Consider the following 20000-nt stretch of genomic DNA (forward strand, 5'->3'; position numbering starts at 1 on the left):
GAAAAGACCTAAAAAACACGTGTTCCCCTCACAGGGCGACCGAGGGAACGGCGCCACCAACGGGCCGACGGCGGGAAGGAGCACCGGGGCCACCGGGGCCCCTCGGTCTCCTGCCACCTCCCTGAGCGTCCAGGAGGCGACGCCCGCTGAGTACGCCACCCTACGCAAGTTCAGAAAGGTAACGCGCCGGTCCAATCCGTTTCCCCCTTCCTCAGCCGGACTACGGATCAACTCGTACACATCGTCAACAACAACAACAACATAAGTTACAAATAAACTGTCTCTCTTTACCGACTTCTTTGCCTCCAAGGTCGACAAGACCAGCAGGAAGGACAGCAGCGGCGCCGACAGTCAGTACGACAGCCAATCGAGCGCGAGCGACTCGCCCTCCGCCGCTGCTCCTCCTCCTCCTCTTCCTCCCGCTCCTCCTCATCGCAGCCAGGAGCCCTTCCACCTGCACTCCTTCCCAAAGGTACGAGGACAAAACAACCACACACGTCTCTGGATGGGGAGCTCGAGCCACGTTTACACCACCCCCAAAATAAGCTGCACCTCCACCTGTCCGCCAGCAGAGGGCGATGTCCCCAAACAAACAGACAACACACGTGTCAGGCCTCTTCCTCATCACAGAGCGTCAGGGTGTGTTTGAATTAAATTATTCATGAAACGTAAGATTCAAACCCACCCGGTTGAGTTTTTTGGTTTTTTTGTAATATTTAATTATATGACATGTATATTATTATTATATCGTAATATTTATTTTTGATAATCTGAGTGAATAGAGCCATGACTGTTCATGAGTCACGGATCAGGGAACAATGATCGGATGGAGGGCAGCCTTTTCTGTGGCTTCGCTTTCACATACACATCCATTGTACATGCACGTTGTGGTTGTGTGTGTATGTGCATGTGTGTGTGTGTGTGTGTGTTTGACAGAGCGTGAAAAGAGGTGACTTTTTGGTTTGAGATGTAAGTCGGTTGATACGCTTCATTAAACAATTTAATCTGGTCTGTGGATGTCAGCCCATGTTGTTGACCTGACTTTTAATCTTTAAACCCTTAATGTGTGTGTGTGTGTGTGTGTGTGTGCGCGTGTGTGTGTGTGTGTGTGTGTGTGTGCGCGTGTGTGAGCAGCACGGTAATAGCAGCCAGAGTAAAGAGTGGAAGGATGGATTATGTAAGAGCCTGGCAGGTGGCCAGCCGGCCTCTCTCTCTGTGTGTGTGTGTGTGTGTGTGTGTGTGTGTGCGTGTGTGCGTGTGTGCGTGTGTGTGTGTGTCAGCCAGTCTTGGGCCAACAGGTAGCCAGCAGCCAGCGAGGGGATAACTAACGTTCACATATTGAAGCCATTTACTCGCTGCAGAGGAGGAGCAGAACCACGTTGTGTCTAATTGGTTCCTAATTGGTTGTTAATTGGTTCCTAATTGGTTTCTAATTGGTTCTTAATTGGTTTTCAATCACCGGGGCAAATACTTGTTTTGTTCTCTTTTTCATTTTCGAGTTTAATCAGAAGAACTTAAATTAATAAATCTCGATAAGTCTTTATTACGCCAACTGAAAGCTTTTGAGAGCACATATTTGTATTTTGAGATTTTTTTAAATTGAGAAAGCAAATTTGTTCATTTTGAGATCAAATCTTTTTGGGAAAGCAAATATACCTTCACACTCGTCCCTTCATCTCCGCAGACCGGAACCGATTCACTCAAATTCATGAACAATCCGCGGAGTGATTCCTTCAGACTCGTGAGGCTCTTTGCTTTGCCTGTTGGCAGGAGGCGGTGTTCATGGGCAACGGGGAGCAGTACATCTGGAAGCCACCGGAGGAGCAGCAGCAGGAGGAGGAGGAGGAGGAGGAGGAGGTGGTCGCCTTGCACCGGCCTCCACTGCGCACAGACAGCTTGAAGGGGCACCCGGCGCCGCCCACCGCCAAGGAGGTACACGCGTGTGCGTGTGTGTGTGTGTCTCTGATTTGTGAATGCTATGTTTACTGTCAGGAGGAGGGGGGGGGGGGGGTCATAATATCACCGCCTGTCATACAAGGTTTCTGCTTACAGAGGTTACGTTACACGGCAACTTCCCGCCTCCTCGTCTGAACCTTGACCCACATCTCCCACTTGTCTCCATCACTCAACTCAAACTTTTTTTAAACGTGTCATGTATTTTTGTGTTCGAAATCCAAGATTCCCCCCCCTTCAAGCCGAAAGTGCGCGTTCTCTCTCCCGGCCAGCAGGGGGCGACTCCTCTCTGGCTGCTCTACATATCTACTTAGCACGATATGTAGAATTTAAATACTATAAAGGTTTGAAGGTCAAACGTCCTCGCCCCCCGACCCCCCTTTCGGCTCAGCATATGAATAATAGAATAACACACGGAGCTCTACAGGCAGTTGGGGAACTCGAGGCATGTCAATCTGAGCAGAAGGGGGCGTGGCCCCGAGATGAACCGCCGTTCTATTATTAGCCTCTTTTCATTTTTCATTGTCGTCTTTATGAGTCAATAACTTTATTAGTTTATTTATGACTGACAGCTCAGAGAGGGGAGCGCGTCGTTCACACGGACCAACGGCTCCACGGGTTTCATTAAAGGGTTAACCCCCCCCCCCCCCCCTGAGTTGAACTCCTCCTCTCCTGAAACTACACAGAGCAGTCGGCCTTGGCTTCATTCTGCAATCTCCATTTCTTCCTCTCAAAACTTTCTTTCCTCTCTCTCTCCCTCTCTCTCTCTCCCTCTCTCTCTCTCCCTCTCTCTCTCTCTCTCTCTCTCTCTCCTCTCTCTCTCTCTCTCTCTCTCTCTTCTTCTTTTTTAAAACTTTTTAATCCAAACTCTTTGTCTGTTTGTCCACTTCATATTCCTCATATTCCTCATATCCTCTGGAGTTGGTCGGTAGGTGTTGAATTTCCACTCCCCAACCCAAATCCCCCCCCCCCCTTTTGTTTTCTTCTCGTGGCTGAGGAGGCGTTGCCTTCCGCAGCCAATCACGTTGCAGAGCGGCGGCCTGCGCCGTATTGAGCTCTTTTTTCATAAAGGTGCGCAGCTCACTTCTCAAGAGCTGAAGTCGAATCTGTGCGCAGGCTTCCTCAACAGCTGCGGCCCGGTTCAGAAACCCCCATCGTCTGGTGACTTCCTTCCTCTGCGGCACGGAGCTGCAAGCGCGCGCGCACACACTCTGCACACACACACACACACACACACACTTCGCACACACACACACACACACTCTGCACACACACACACACTGCGCACACACACACACACACACTCTGCACACACACACTGCACACACACACACACACACACTGCGCACACACACACACACACACTCTGCACACACACACACTGCACACACACACACTCTGCACACACACACACTCTGCACTGCACACACACATACACTGCGCACACACACACACACACACACACTCTGCACACACACACACACACACTGCGCACACACACACACTCTGCACACACACACACACACTGCGCACACACACACACACACGTGTTGCAGAGTCTCTTTGTTTGTCCAGATAAGGTCTCGCTCAAGAGTTTTTGCGGGGGCGGCATACGTGGGTCACTTAAGGTCAGAGAGAGAGAGAGAGAGAGAGAGAGAGAGAGAGAGGGAGAGAGAGAGAGAGAGAGAGAGGAACAACAAGTCACACAGAAGTGATACTTTCTGATATTTTCCAGTACTTTGTGGTACTTCCTGGTACTTTGTGGTACTTCCTGGCCTGGTGAACAACACTGAAGGGAGGCGAGCGGAACCGAACACATGGCCACTGTCTCTCTGCATCTCAGGTTGAGTTTTTTTGGGGAGTGGACAAAGGCTGATGTGTGTGTGTGTGTGTGTGTGTGTGTGTGTGTGTGTGTGAGCGTAGCCAGTGTCATGCGGGGCTACTAGAGCAGGGCTGCTGGTCTGGGTGTGAACGTGGAAGGTAAACATTGAACATGTCCCACAATCCTCCTGGCCTCCTCCTGGAGGTCACCTCCAGGTTCACTGGACCTCACACAGGATGTACAGTGAGCACACACACACACACACATGTACCATATTGAGCATGCACACATATGCAGATACCGTAATATGCATGCAAACACACACGCACATGCAGAATGCGCACACACACACACACACACACACACACACACATGTACCATATTGAGCATGCACACATATGCAGATACCGTAATATGCATGCAAACACACACGCACATGCAGAATGCGCACACACACACACACACACACACACATGTACCATATTGAGCATGCACACATATGCAGATACCGTAATATGCATGCAAACACACACGCACATGCAGAATGCGCACACACACACACACACACACACACATGTGCGTCACAGCCGGCCTCATGCAAAGCAAGCGAGAGTCCCGCCTGCGGGCCGAGGACCAGAGCTTCCTCTCCTGCTCCGCTGCGGTGACATTGTAACGGTCCTACCGCCTCAAACCGTCTGACACCACAGTTCACTGCGTCTGGCCCCGCCCCCTTCTGGCCCCGCCCCCGTCTGGCCCCGCTCCCGTCCATTTACCCAGCTGTCCTCTTTAAATAAGGAACAGTCGTGAAATATGAAGCAAAAAACTTGATGTCAATCATATATTTTGAGACTTCAAACATGGAATGAGGTCAAATTGACCCCAAAGGTCACCGGAGGGTTAAAGTCCGTAGTGCAGTTACAGAATAATACTCACAACTAGACTGTGACTTTGACATGCTTTATATTATCTCTTTATTTATGATCATATCTTTCTTTCTAATTGGTTCCTAATTGGTTTTCAATACTTGTTTTGTTCTCTTTTTCATTTTCGTGTTCAATCAGAAGAACTTAAATGAATAAATCTCAATAAATCTTTATTACACCAACAGAAAGGTTTTGAGAGCACATTTCTCTTTGTAAGTAAATTAGATTTAAAAAAAAAAAATTGTTGAGCAAATGTTTTTATTTTGAGATAAAACAAATTGGGAAAGCAAATATTTTTTTTATTTGAGAGCAAATATAAAAAAGTTTAGAGCAAATATTTTTAATTTGAGAACAAATGTTTATATTTTGTACACAAATATTTTTGTTTTGAGCAAATATTTTTTATTATGTGAGCAAATATTTGTAAGTATAATTTTATAATATTTTTTTAATTAATTACAATTTGTTTGTGTATTTTTAAAATAAGGGAAAGTCGTGAAATATGAATATATTTTGAGACTTTAAACATCGAATGAGGTCAAGATAGATAGATAGATAGATATATACTTTATTAATCCCCAAGGGGAAATTTGTCGTGACAGTAGCAGCAACACACAAGAATAAAAACAAATTGACCCCAAAGGTCACCGGAGGGTTAAAGTCCATAGTACAGTTACAGAATAATACTCACAACTATCACTTCCTAATACATGCTTTATAATATCACTTTATTTATGATCATATCTCTCTTTCTAATTGGTTTCTAATTGTTTCCTTATTGGTTGTTAATTGGTTCCTAATTGGTTCTTAATTGGTTTTCAATCACTGGGGAAAATACTTGTTTTGTTCTCTTTTTCATTTTCGAGTTCAATCAGAAAAATGTAATTAATAAATCTCGATAAGTCTTTATTACGCCAACAGAAAGCTTTTGAGAGCAGATTTATCTTTGTAAGTAATTTTTTTTTCTTTTCATTTTTTTTTTTTGGAGCAAATGTTTTTATTTTGAGATCAAAACAATTTGGGAAAGTAATTTGAGAGCAAATATAAAAAACTTTAGAACAAATATTTTTTATTTGAGAACAAATGTTTTTATTTTGTGAGCAAATATTTTTATTTTGAGAGCAAGTATAATTTTTTAAATCATTTTTAAATTAATTAAAACATTTTTGTGTATTTTTAAATAAGGAAAAGTCGTGAAATATGAAGCAAAAAACATGATGTCAATCATATATGTTGAGACTTTAAAGATGGAATGAGGTCAAATTGACCCCAAAGGTCACCGGAGGGTTAAAGTCCGTAGTTACAGAATAATACTCATAACTATCACTTCCTCATACATGCTTTATAATATCTTTATTTATGAGCATATCTCTCTTATTCATTAATCTAAAACATTAACTTTCTTTACATGTCCAATATGTCCAACAAAACATTCCAACCTTACAGAGTCGAGAGTTTTAAAAAATTGTTTTTATTCGATGCAGAAAAAACTGTAACGCGTCATTATCTTCAGGGGGCGTGGCCTCAGACAAACACGTACGTGTCGCGATGATGTCATCACCGTGCGCCCCCCCCCCCCCCTGCGCTCTGCGTCCCCAGATCGCAGACACCTACTCCATCGTGTGCAAATCCCAGAAGAAGAAGAAACCGCCGCCGGAGAACAACGGGTCCAAGACGCTGCCGCGCTCCTTCGGCGGCGCCGGCGCCCGGGGGCGGGGCCGGGGGGTCCAGCAGGGCCAGGCGCGCTCCCAGGAGGAGCCCGGCTACCAGCCGGTGGGGGACCGGCTCTGGAGCGCCGAGGCCGACCCGGCGGACGCCGCCATCGACGGCCCCCGGGGGGAGCAGGCGGGAACCAATAGCGTGGCGGCGGCGGCGGCGGCTGGGGGCGGTTCTGCCACCCTGAAGAGGAAGAAGCAGCAGCAGGCGGCACCTGGTCCCCCTCAGGGCTCCGGCCCCCCCGGCCCCCCGGTGAGGGAACACTTCTACGAGAGCATCGGCGACGGGAAGAAAGGCGCCAGCAGCACCACCACCATCTTCACCTTCAACGACGGGATGGAGATGTACGTCACCGGCCTGTAGCCGGGCGCACGTGCGGGGCGGGCCCAGAACCCACCGGAGTCCTCAAAGGGGCCCTCATGGACCCTCCTGGACCCTCATGGACCCTCCCGGACCCTCCTGGGCCCTCATGGACCCTCATGGACCCTCATGGGCCCTCAAGGACCCTCATGGATCCTCCCGGACCCTCCTGGGCCCTCATGGACCCTCATGGACCCTCATGGACCCTCATGGACCCTCCCGGACCCTCATGGACCCTCATGGACCCTCATGGACCCTCATGGGCCCTCATGGACCCTCATGGACCCTCCCGGGCCCTCCTGGGCCCTCATGGACCCTCATGGACCCTCATGGACCCTCCCGGGCCCTCATGGACCCTCATGGACCCTCCTGGGCCCTCATGGACCCTCATGGACCCTCATGGACCCTCCTGGCCCCAGCTGCTGGTCGTAGACACAGGGCCCCCTATGCCTCTCCATCCATTGTATGATGACATCAGGTGCCAACAGGGTCTCAATCCAGGTTCAGCCCCCCTCCCCCCCCCCTCCGGTTGGCGGTCTCTGGTCCAGAACCAGCCGAGGCCCAAATCCAGCCGAACATGGACCAAAATAAGTTGAGAAAACTGGAATCTTCAACCTTCACTGACCATCGTCACCTCGTCTTCATTTTCCATAATATCTTTATTTTTATATGAACACTGGAGAAGAGCACACACACACACACACACACACACACACACACACACACACACATGTATTCATATATAATGTGATGTGTGTTTGCACTGTGCAAACACACATCTGAAAATAGTAGCAGCAAGGACTCTTCTATGTTAATTGGGAGTGTGTCACACACACACACACCCTAACCCACACACACACACACACACACACACACCCGCACACCCACACCTACACACACACACCTCGCCGTGGGCAGGTGTGTAATAGCAGCAACTGGATGTCACAGGTGTGCGGTTCTTGTCTCGCCCTCGGTTCTCCGTCACGCTGCCGTCGTCGTTCTGTCGGAGGCTGAAGTCCCAAAGTGCCGTCAATGTGCCCCAAAAAAACTGATAATCAAAGATCAGAGATCAATAACACGATAACTCGTGACATAAAAAAACAAAACAATCAACAATCGTCGCTCTGAACATCTGCAGCCGGAGGGTTGACTCCGCCCCTCAGCCCCCCCACCCCCCCCCCACGCTGATACAATCTAAGAATTAAGGGTTCCCTGAGGTTCCACCGGAACCATTTGAAGTCCTTTCTTTCTTGCTCCAGGGTTCCTGGTTCCTACGCGGTTCCATCAGAACCCGTTTTCAACCAAAGAACCTCTTCGTTGGGACGACTCGGAGAATTGTCGAAAGCTTTGCTGTTAAAAGAGAACGCCTGGAATCCAGAACCACGTCGCCCCGACCCTCTAGGGTTCTCCGTGTGAACACTTTGACATATTAAAAGGTTCCCCCTTGTTGTGTTCTAGATTTAACTATATATAAGGGTTCTCAATCGAGACCCTTGGGTGGGTTCTAGATCACAACCGTGGCACATGGGTTATCTTTAGAACCCACTGGTTAGGTTCTCAATGAAACCCTTGGAACACACAATGGTTCTCCATAGAACCCCTATACCCTTGGAACACACAATGATTCTCCATAGAACCCCCTATACCCTTGGAACACACAATGGTTCTCCATAGAACCCCCTATACCCTTGGAATACACAATGGTTCTCCATAGAACCCCCTATACCCTTGGAATACACAATGGTTCTCCATAGAACCCCTATATACGCTTTATACACACAATGGTTCAAGGTAGAATCCCAGGGAATGGTTCTAGATTAAACCTGTGGACTATTAAAAGGTTCTAGGTAAAACCCCCTTGGTGGGTTTTTGTTTGCACCCTTAGAACTCGGATGGAACAATCACCCCACAGAAGTGTTCTCTCTAGAACATCTCATCATGGGTTCTGGGTGGAACCTTTCACGGATGGTTCTCAGTGGAACACTGTATGTTGGGTTCTAGGTGAAACCTCCTTGGTGGGTTCTTGTTTGGACCCTTAGGACGTAGACATGTTCTGGATACAACCTCCAGAGAGTCCTGGTGGAACAATCACCCCACAGAAGTGTTCTCTTTAGAATATCTCATAGTGGGTGCTGGGTGGAACCTTTCACGGTTCTCAGTGTAACCCTGTATGTTGGGTTCTAGGTGAAACCCCCTTGGTGGGTTCTTGTTTGCTCCCTTAGGACATAGACATGTTCTGGTACAGAACCTCTAGACTACAGAGTCCTGGGTTGAACATCTCATGTGGGGTTCTGGGTGGAACCTTTCACGGTTCTAAGTGGAACCCTGTATGTTGGGTTCCAGGTAAACATATCTTTTTGTTAAAGCTTCGACCGTAAACCCAAATTGCCAGAACCTCGTCGGTTCTCTGGGTGGCACCATTATTTCTCAGAGTGTACTTGGCCGATCCTCTGGGTGAAGCGATCGGCTCAGGGTTCTCGAGTGGGTTCTTGAGCGGGTTGTGCAAGACATTTTCCCCTACGGAGTGATACGGGTTCCACAATGCAGAACCGTTCCTGTGAACGAGCGTCAAATGAAGACGCTTCACAGCGTAAACATCGGATTTTATGGCCGTTATAATACATTAAGACGCCGTAAAGGATGGTTCCCCCATAGGACGGTTCCCCCTGAGGACGGTTCCCTCATAGGATGGTTCCCCCTGAGGACGGTTCTCCCTGAGGGCGGTTCCCCCTGAGGACGGTTCCCTCATAGGACGGTTCCCCCTGAGGACGGTTCCCTCATAGGATGGTTCCCCCTGAGGGCAGTTCCCCCATAGGACGGTTCCCCCTGAGGACGGTTCTCCCTGAGGGCGGTTCCCCATTAGGACGGTTCCCCCTGAGGGCAGTTCCCCCATAGGACGGTTCCCCCTGAGGGCGGTTCCCTCATAGGACGGTTCCCCCTGAGGACGGTTCTCCCTGAGGGCGGTTCCCCCTGAGGACGGTTCCCCATAGGACGGTTCTCCCTGAGGGCGGTTCCCCATGTGGTCGGTTCCCCCTGAGGGCGGTTCCCCATGAGGACGGTTCCCCCATAGGATGGTTCCCCCTGAGGTCGGTTCCTCCTGAGGGCGGTTCCCCATGAGGACGGTTCCCCCCGAGGGCGGTTCCCCCATAGGACGGTTCCCCCTGAGGTCGGTTCCTCCTGAGGGCGGTTCCCCATGAGGACGGTTCCCCATAGGACGGTTCTCCCTGAGGGCGGTTCCCCATGAGGTCGGTTCCCCCTGAGGGCGGTTCCCCATGAGGACGATTCCCCCATAGGACGGTTCCCCCTGAGGTCGGTTCCTCCTGAGGGCGGTTCCCCATGAGGACGGTTCCCCCCGAGGGTGGTTCCCCCATAGGACGGTTCCCCATGAGGACGGTTCCCCCTGAGGGCGGTTCCTCCATAGGACGGTTCCCCCCGAGGGCGGTTCCCCCATAGGACGGTTCCCCATGAGGACGGTTCCCCCCGAGGGCGGTTCCCCCATAAGACGGTTCCCCCCGAGGGCGGTTCCCCCTGAGGTCGGTTCCTCCTGAGGGCGGTTTCCCATGAGGACGGTTCCCCCCGAGGGCGGTTCCCCCATAGGACGGTTCCCCTTAAGGGCGGTTCTCCCTGAGGTCGGTTCCTCCTGAGGGCGGTTTCCCATGAGGACGGTTCCCCCCGAGGGCGGTTCCCCCATAGGACGGTTCCCCTTGAGGGCGGTTCCCCCTGAGGGCGGTTCTGCTGGTTCTGGTCTCGGGTCAAAGCCAGAGCTCCTGCACAGATCCACAGGCTGACTTCATGAACCCAGGGCTCTGACTGCAAGGGAAACCAAGAGCGGGCATGAAAACCACCAGCGAGTGTCCTTTGGAAGGTCGCCCACGAGGCCCCTAGGCCCCCTGCCCACTAGGCCCCTAGGCCCACCCTCGTCTCCAGCCTCTGCACTGAGATCCCTCGCCTCGTCTTTCTCACGTAGCTTTGGGAATCAAAGAAAGAAACAAGGCGATAATAAAAGGCGATGAAGACGAGAGGTGAAGAGAAGTCGGGAAAAAGGTAAAAAAATGAAGAAAAGAAAATGTAAAAACAAAACCTGCACTCTGTGTTTGATGCACTGTTTCTCTGCGTTAGTTTTTTCTTACCTGCTGATGAAAGTCGGTTCTATAGCTCATGCCACTGCCATGAAAACAGTTCCTTTATGTTGTCGGTGCCTCATTATTTTCCTGCTTGATCCCAAAAAGAAGTAAAAAAGAATAAAGTGCATGTTTTGATGATAATATGGGATAAAAACTAATATCGTACTTAATGATCTCTTTGTTAATCTCTCTCTCTGTTGCTATGCGATGCAAAAGCTGCATTCAGGGGTTTGTTGTTTTTACTTCTTTTCTTTTCCAAAGAGCAGCAACTTTGGAGGAGTATAAAAGGAGGAGGGGGGGGGGAGGTGAAAGGGGGAGGGGCCTCTGGGAGTGCAGAGCATGTTGTTTATCCTCCGCTCCGGGGGAGCAGGAAAAGAAAGGTGAGGATGGCAGAGGAAGAAAGAACAGCTTGTGTGTATGTATATATATATATATATATATATATATTGTTTAATATATATATATTGTTATATATATATATTGTTATAAAGTAGTATAAAAAGTTTCTTTTTTTGCATTTATGAAACTTCTTTATAACAATATATATATATATATTGTTATAAAGTAGTATATATATAATATATATATATTTCAAATATACATAATATATATGTAATATATATATGTATATATATTATATATGTATTGTTAAAAAGTTGTATTAAAAGTTCATTTTTAACTTTTCTTGCATTTATGAAACTACTTTATAACAATAAATATCTATATATAGATATATATCTATATATATCGAAGAACCGCCCCCCCCCCCCCACAAGCTGTGTTCATCCTCCAACAACCATCACTGACCTCTCTTTCGCCCCTGCAGGAGTGGAGGGGGGGGGGGCTTTGATGTCCAGTTCTGAGGGACTCAGGGAGTGATATGAGAAGGGGAGAGGGGGGGGGGGGGGGGGTAGTTAACTACTGTCTGATATGAGAAGGGACCAAACAGCTGAGCCTACCCCCCCCCCCCCTAGACATTAATCCTTAATAATGTTGTCACTTTATGTGTCACATTTTCTTTTTATCCTGAGAAGAAGCACTGATCTCATGTTTATTTATTTATTTATATCTATATATATATAGATATATATATATGCATATATATATTTTGTTGGGCACTGGTCCAGTCACCACACTGGTGGAGACGGATGTTCACCGCACAAACAGAACCCAGTCCGATGATGTAAATGTGTAAACGATATAAACTCTGTTGCTGTTCCGATGTTGTTTTATGTGATACAGAATACAGTATATTTGTATATTTGTAGATTTGTTGAGACGGAAAAAAATAAGTAAAAAAGAGAAAAAAGAAGAATTCTATCACAGAAACACGAGGCGGCGGTTGTTTAATCCGTCTTCATAGTCGTGGAGCGATGCAGCCTTGTTGTTAAAGCACTGGAGGGTTTGGTTAAAAAATAATAATAATGAGTATAATAAAGTATAATGTGACGGTGCAGATATGCAAAAGATAGTAATGTTTTCTATTAACCGTCATAAAATATTAAAGTGAGTTTTTACTTTTCTAATAAAGTGGCACATTATATCGTGTGTTGTTGTGGTTCTTTTGCCTTTTCTTACTGCGTACAAGATATATATATATATATATATGCATCTATTTATAAATTATGTATATTGGAAATATATATATTATATATATACTACTTTATAACAATATATATAGATTATGTATATTGGAAATATATATATTATGTATATATACTACTTTATAACAATATATATATATATTGTTATGAAGTAATTTCCCTTTATATCTATATATATACACATATATATTCATATATATATATGACATATATATTATGTATATTGGAAATATATATTTTATATATATAATACTTTATAACAATATATAACAATATATATATAAATATATATATATAAATATTGTTATAAAGTAGTTTCATGAATGCAAAAAAAGTAAAAAAGAAACTTTCTATACTACGATATAACAATATATATAACAATATATACATATATATATATATATATTATATATATATATACACCCTTATGGTTCTTAGTAGCAGTAAATGCAGCTTGCATAAAAAATAAAAGTCTGGGCCATTTTAATTAAATAAAGAGACATTCAGGGGCCTCCAACCTCTGGAGTCCAAAGAAACACAAGTTATAAAAAACAGTAAAGGTAACATAACGTGTTTATAAGCTTATTATAACAGTTTAGTAAGTAAAAAAGGTAGTTTGTTCATTTTGTACACAAAAAACCCACAGTGTCTCTATTATTGTGTCCATCTTGAAACAAGTCGACATTACACACACACACGGACACGCGCACACGCGCGCGCGCACACACACACACCTCTTTGACTCATAAAACTGAACCGTGCTGCAAAAACCTCCGCGGTTACTGCAGGACTACTTTCTTTTACTGCAGATTGCATTACATTATTAAATCTATTAATTTTAGAGAAAGCAAATCCAACTAAAAGATTGATAACAACTCTGCCGGTAAAATAAAGTAAAAACAACAACGAAAACATGATCCGTTGACTCTGCTTTGCTTTGAAAAAAAAAAATCATGAATAAATAAATAAATAAACCTCAACGCGCCGGCTGTTTGTTTTTCTCCTCCCGGACCAGCTCGTCGACTGCAGACACCGGCCGGTGAACTTTGAGGACACGCCTCCTCCCGGCCCCGCCCACATTGGAAAGAGGAGGGGGAGAGAGAGAGAGAGAGAGAGAGAGAGGGGTGCAAAAAAATAAAGAAAAAGAAAGAAAAAAAATCCCTTATGAGCGACACAGTCAAACTAGCCAATCAGCGGCCTCCTCGCAGTGGACGCGTGCCAGAGTGGAATGTTTATGTACGCGGTTGACCAATAGGGGAGAAGCAGAGGTGGGCGTGGCATTCTTTTTGGAGGAAAGAGGCAAAACAACATTGTATCCCCCCCCCCCCTCCCACCACCACCACCACCGCTCACATTGAACCGGGCGGCTGCTTGGATATCCTGGGTGGGTGGCGGTGGCAAACTTTGAACACGTAGAAGAAGAAGAGAAGAACCCCGGAGTTCAGGCACTTCGCTACAATCCGGATACAAATGTATCCAAAGTCCTGAATGTTGCACTCGCAGCTTTAGAAGAGCCGCTTTCCTGCCTGTAGTCTGGAGCATGGACACCCGGTTGGTCGCGGAGCCGCAGCAGCGGCGGCAGCCGGCGGCGGCGGCGGTCGGGTCGATGGTCGTCGGCGCGGCTTTCCACTGCCGGCCGGGCCGCTCGGTGCTGCGCGACAACCGGATCCCCGCGCCGCCGGCGGCCGAGGGGGAGGAGCGCGGCGGCGGCGGCTCCGTGCCGGTGTTTACGCGCGGGCCCGTTTTATACCAATGCCGAATGGACGGCGGTAACGCGGCTGCGGAGAAGGAGAAGAAGAAGGAGGAGGAGGTGAAAGGCGAGCGCACCTCCCCGCGAGGGAGCGGACGAGTCCCTCGCGACGCGGACAAAGTCAGCGCGGTACGTTTTATTTTCAGCACATTTTATTTGTATGTTTTCTATCTGCTCCGTTCGCCGGTGACGTGAACTGCTCTCCACAAAAAGTTCAAAGGCAACTCGAGCCGCCAGCGAACGACGTCACGACGGGTTGTTTGAAGCGCGTGAGTTTGACAGCTCTCGCGCGCGCCGCTGCTGCGTTGTATCTTCTCATAAGAAGCATACTTTATTTTATATTTATATATATATAATGTGTGCCTTTAAAAAAAAAACATGTATTGTGTTGCAGGTTGTTGTTGCTTTTTTAAAATGCGTTTCCCCAACTCGCCCGTGTAACAACGTGATAACCACTCCGCTTTAAATGGCGGCTCGTTCTGTGTGCAGAGTTTCAGAAAGAAAAAAAGGCGGGGGGGGGGGGATTTCAAACTACCGGCCTTCTCCTCCCCCCCCCCCCACACACACATAACTGTTGGGTGGAGCTACGGTGAGGGCTGTCGATAATAATGGTACTGGTTATGAAGCAAGGTTTTTCTTGCAAAGCGTTTTAAATTAAATTATATATATAAATATATATATAAAAATATATATTTATATATATTGATATTGATATATATATATATATATTTTGCATTGCAGTTCATACACACTTCTTTTCCTCGTGAAAGGTCGAGTTAATGTCTCCATGTCAGTTACTGATTGACCCCATGACATGAAATATGCACAGGTGGTGGATTGCCACACCTGCTTTTGATATGGATTAGATAACATCTTATTCAAATATGTTTAGTGAATGCCTGCGTGATTAAAAAAAATAATATATATATTCAATTCAATTCAATTCAGTTTATTTGTATAGCCCAATTTCACAAATTACAAATTTGTCTCGGAGTGCTTTACAATCTGTACACATAGACATCCCTGCCCCAAAACCTCACATCGGACCAGGAAAAACTCCCAAATAACCCTTCAGGGGGAAAAAAGGGGAAGAAACCTGGAGGAGAGCAACAGAGGAGGATCCCTCTCCAGGATATACAAATATATATATTTATTTATAAATATATACAACTATATATATAAATATAGATATATTAAAAATATATATAAATATATACAACTATATATATAAATTCCATATTTTATTTTAAAGTTCTTCAATTTTTCTTATTACTGTGTGATTAAGTATTTATTATACTTGTTTTTTCTACTTATGTCTCATTGTTTGTTCGTGTGCACTATCTACTGTGCTGCAAATGTAATAGAGATCATCTGATCTTATTTCATCTATATATATATGAGATTTAATAATAATTTTTACCATATATATAACACATTTTTTTAGCTTTTTGACCGTTAGATCAAAGATCAAAAAGCAAACAGAAGAAATCAATGCCCGTTTATATTATTATAAATATATATATATTTTACAGACTTAATGCATAAAACACCTGGATCCTGTTTTGCCATTAAGCACATTTAAAAAAACATTTTTTTAAATTGAGACATAAGAAAGTGGATCAATACCTTCGAGATGGAAGCTGTTTACTTTACTTGAACCCTAATTGCACAACTACATGTTTAGTGTGTGACGCTTTTCTTCTTCTTTTTTTTAACCCTTCCAGACCGGACTCGGGGACCACAGAGATGGCGGTTCCTCCGGGACCCTGAAGAGGGCCAGCCCGACCCACTGCCCGGCCGCCAACGGGCAGTCGCCGGGCGGCTTCGTGCACTTGGACCTCAGGAACCCAGGGCGACAGGCGGAGCCGGCCAACAACAACAACAACATCAACTTCAGGGCGGCGCAATGGCGGATCGCGCCGCCGCCGGGGAGGCAGCCCCTCCCTTCCTCCCACATCCCCGTCCCCAGACACAGGTAGGAGAGAGAGAGAGGATGACCCACTAGGTTTTTTATGCCCGGGCCCGTATTTCGTGGTTCTATTATGACAGTATGACATCATTCAGAATGTTATTTATGGGTCACGTGAACGGCATGGTGGACTTAAAATAACTTAAATAAATAAATGCATGAATAAATACATGAATAAATGCTTAAATAAATGTATAAATAAATAAATACAGGAATAGATAAATAAATGCTTAAATAAATGTATAAATAAATGTATAAATAAATAATCCTCTATTTATTCATGCATTTATTTATTTATACTTAAGTCATTTTAAGTCCTCCATATGAATGTGGTTCTGCGCCGGTATTATTCAGTTTTTTTTAAAGCATTCTTTTTCGCACGTTTGCAGTCTCAATTGTATCGCGACACGCCTTTCCTATTTTTAAAGAACAGAAAAAAAAGTCAGAAGGAGGAACACACATACTTTTTAAACATTATAAAAGGACTTGGATATCAACAGGTTGTTGTTGTTAAAGAATATGTGCAAATATAGCAATGCTGACCTTTTGAGGAAGGCGGTTGAAGGAATGAAAAAGGGGGAGGAGTCTGGGGGGGGGTGGGCTACGTGAAGCGGCTGCACATCGAAACAGGAATATTGTCAGTGGAATATTTATTTTAACTATTATATTGTTTTTTGTGTGTGCATGTACACGTCTTACTTGACCGCCGGCAAGCCGTGTGTGTGTGTGTGTGTGCGTCAGTCAGACAGGAAGCCGTGCATGTGCGGAGTGTGTGTGTTTCTTTTTTCGTGTGTGTGTTTTTTTCTTCTTCACTGTAACGCAGAGAGTTTTGCTTTTGCATAAATTTTTTTAAACACACACACGCACATTTGTGCACAGGAAGTTATTTTTAAAGTTACTAAAAGAAATAAAACAGATGCAGAAGAAGCAGAACATGCACGAGGACTTTCTATGATGTGCAGCTTGTCAATAAAACTGATTTCAGCGTGCGCTCGATTGGAGGCGTGGCTTGTTGAGGGCGTGTCTCAAGGCGGGGGGGGGGGGCGGGGTTGGTGAGCTCGCTCGTTGCGGGCGACCCGGGCCGTTGCCTCTCGGGGTTCTGGACGAGTCTCTCTGGCGCCGCCGTGTTTGAGGCTATCTCGCCTTCTCGCCTTCACGCCGCTCCCACGGAGAAACAACAAGCTGACGCGACGCAGACGGACGTTGAGTCACGTGTTGCGTAACCGAGTGGTCATATTAGCCCGGCCGCCTTTTATATGAGAGTCCTCTCTCTCTCTCTCTCTCTCTCTCTCTCACTCACTCTCTTGAGTGTTCAGTCTATGATGCTCGCTGAAGTTATCATATTATATATATACAAATAAACACTAAAACAATGTTTATTATCTTCAGCTTAGTTGCTTCCAAATGTGCACTTCATGACAAAAGAGAATTTATTATAAAAATAACAAAATAGTCCAAAACAAGAGAAAGGGGAGGAGCTACATCTCTGAAAAAACCCCATAAATGTGTAAATATATGGGTGTGTATATATATATATATATATAACATGTATCTCATGATTGTTATACTCAGCTTAGTACAATTCATGACACAAAATAATTTGTAATAAAGATTATAAAATAATAATAAAAACAACAAAGCAACAAAAAAAGAAAGGGAAGGATAAAAAAGTGTTGCTATATAAATATAAATATATTCATATATATTTATATATTTATATATATAACACAACTTTTTAGTCACACTTCTTCTTCTTCTTCTTCTTCCTCTTCTTCTTCTTCCCCCGAAGCTATAAAGCTGTCGCTCACCTCTGTGTGTATCACATTGATCAATATATCATTTACTTTTCACACACACACACACACACACACACACACACACACACACAAACACACATTGCAACACTCTTCACACCGTGTCTTGTCAGTCTGCTGCTCTAAAGTAGGTCACTGTCCACTGACAAGCAAATACTTGAAGTGGGCGTGGCCAACAGAGCGCTGCAGGCACGATGTATTTCTGTGTATTTCTGCAGATTTTTGTGTATTTCGCCACCAAACTGGTTCCCTTGGCAACGAGCCATCGGGAGTGGATTCTTGATTATTGCATACACATTACACGTTTATTTTCTCAGATAATTAATAATTATTTATCCATAAAAAAAGACTAATGATACCCACGCGATGATGCTTATATTATATCTTAAAATAACTTTCTCACTGTAAGATAAACCTTAAATAACATTTTATTTCCAGCTAAACACGGACTATTTGGACACGCATGACCTCGATTACACGGAAGAATACACAGCGGCACGATCAGAGCCACACATCTTTAAAAAAATATTCGAATAACAAATTCATCTTCAAAAATATATATATATATATGTATTTAATATATATAATATAAATATTGAAAACATTATTGGAAAAAAACTCATCTTAAGAAAATTATTAAAATAAAAAATTCATCTTAAAAATATATATACAGGACTGTCTCAGAAAATTAGAATATTGTGATAAAGTTCTTTATTTTCTGTAATGCAATTAAAAAAACAAAAATGTCATGCATTCTGGATTCATTACAAATCAACTGAAATATTGCAAGCCTTTTATTCTTTTAATATAGCTGATTATGGCTTACAGCTTAAGAAAACTCTAAAATCCTATCTCATAAAATTTTCATATTTCCTCAGACCAAGTAAAAAAAAAGATTTATAACAGCTGAGTGTTTGTCAAGGCTCAGGAAACCCTTGCAGGTGTTTCGAGTTAATTAGACAATTCAAGTGATTTGTTTAATACCCTACTAGTATACTTTTTCATGATATTCTAATATTTAGAGATAGGATATTTGAGTTTTCTTAAGCTGTAAGCCATAATCAGCAATAAATCAGAATAAAAGGCTTGCAATATTTCAGTTGATTTGTAATGAATCCAGAATGCATGACATTTTTGTTTTTTAATTGCATTACAGAAAATAAAGAACTTCATCACAATATTCTAATTTTCTGAGACAGTCCTGTATATATATTTAATATATATATATAATATAATAATATAAATATAGTTTAAAAATCGTACAAAATTTATCAGGTTTTCCGAGAAATTTGTATTTAATTTAAGTTGAAGTTGAGTTTGAGTGAATTTGCTCAATCGTTTGAACTCATTCAAAGTGCAGAGTACATTTAATCTCTCTCTCTTTCTGTCTCTTTCTCTCTCTCTCTCTCTCTTTCTGTCTCTTTCTCTCTCTCTCTCTTTCTGTCTCTTTCTGTCTCTCTCTCTCACCCTGAAGCTGCCAATACTCATCAGGTCCACAGATAACGTAACAAAGACCGGCTTGAATTTCTTTAAAAAACCCACAAAAAACTGTACTGCCGAACTGATAAGAGAGAGAGAGAGAGGTGGGGAGGGGGAGGGAGGGGGGGGGGGGTTGATGTGAAAAGCTTTTCTTTCCTTTCTTTCCTATCTGTTCCCAGTAGTCCTCGCATCACACCACACAGGAGGACACCTGAATAAAGCACCCGCATGAGCCAAGCACATACGCACCCACTGCATCGAGGAGGGGGGGGGGGAGGGAGTCTGCTGAGTCCCCCTACCCAAAGTAGATGTTACAGCCAGTTGTCCAGAGTCAGCAGCCAGTTGTCCAGAGTCCCTCCCTCCTCCTCTCCCTCCCATCCCCTCCTCCTCCTCCAGACTGCTGACACGGCGCCTCAAGTGGAGCGCTTTAAAACATTTCATCATCATCATCATCGTCATCATCATTGTCCTCATCATCATCGTCAA

At 44.7% G+C, this 20000-nt stretch overlaps 3 protein-coding genes across 3 annotated transcripts in view; 2 read left to right on the forward strand and 1 right to left on the reverse strand.

Annotated features, from left to right (window-relative positions):
• The window catches only part of LOC130198912 (collagen alpha-3(V) chain), a 52904-nt gene extending 45904 nt beyond the window's left edge, over window positions 1–7000 (forward strand). Inside the window, exons 7-10 of the mRNA XM_056422018.1 lie at window positions 35–178; window positions 311–472; window positions 1771–1932; window positions 6298–7000. Of these exons, the coding sequence (XP_056277993.1) occupies window positions 35–178; window positions 311–472; window positions 1771–1932; window positions 6298–6777 (948 nt within the window). The 3' untranslated portion in view covers window positions 6778–7000. The remainder of the gene's footprint in view (window positions 1–34; window positions 179–310; window positions 473–1770; window positions 1933–6297) is intronic.
• Window positions 7001–9397: 2397 nt separating this feature from the next.
• Window positions 9398–10465, reverse strand: LOC130198913 (basic salivary proline-rich protein 1-like). The gene has a single exon (XM_056422019.1). It carries the CDS (start codon window positions 10463–10465, stop codon window positions 9398–9400), a length of 1068 nt encoding a protein of 355 aa, XP_056277994.1.
• Window positions 10466–13856: 3391 nt separating this feature from the next.
• slc2a4rg (SLC2A4 regulator) overlaps window positions 13857–20000 on the forward strand; it is a 33172-nt gene continuing 27028 nt past the window's right edge. Inside the window, exons 1-2 of the mRNA XM_056422546.1 lie at window positions 13857–14381; window positions 15977–16227. Coding sequence (XP_056278521.1) covers window positions 14043–14381; window positions 15977–16227 — 590 coding nt within the window. The 5' untranslated portion in view covers window positions 13857–14042. The remainder of the gene's footprint in view (window positions 14382–15976; window positions 16228–20000) is intronic.

The sequence above is a fragment of the Pseudoliparis swirei genome, chromosome 9 (genome assembly GCF_029220125.1).
Source record: "Pseudoliparis swirei isolate HS2019 ecotype Mariana Trench chromosome 9, NWPU_hadal_v1, whole genome shotgun sequence".
NCBI lineage: Eukaryota > Metazoa > Chordata > Actinopteri > Perciformes > Liparidae > Pseudoliparis > Pseudoliparis swirei.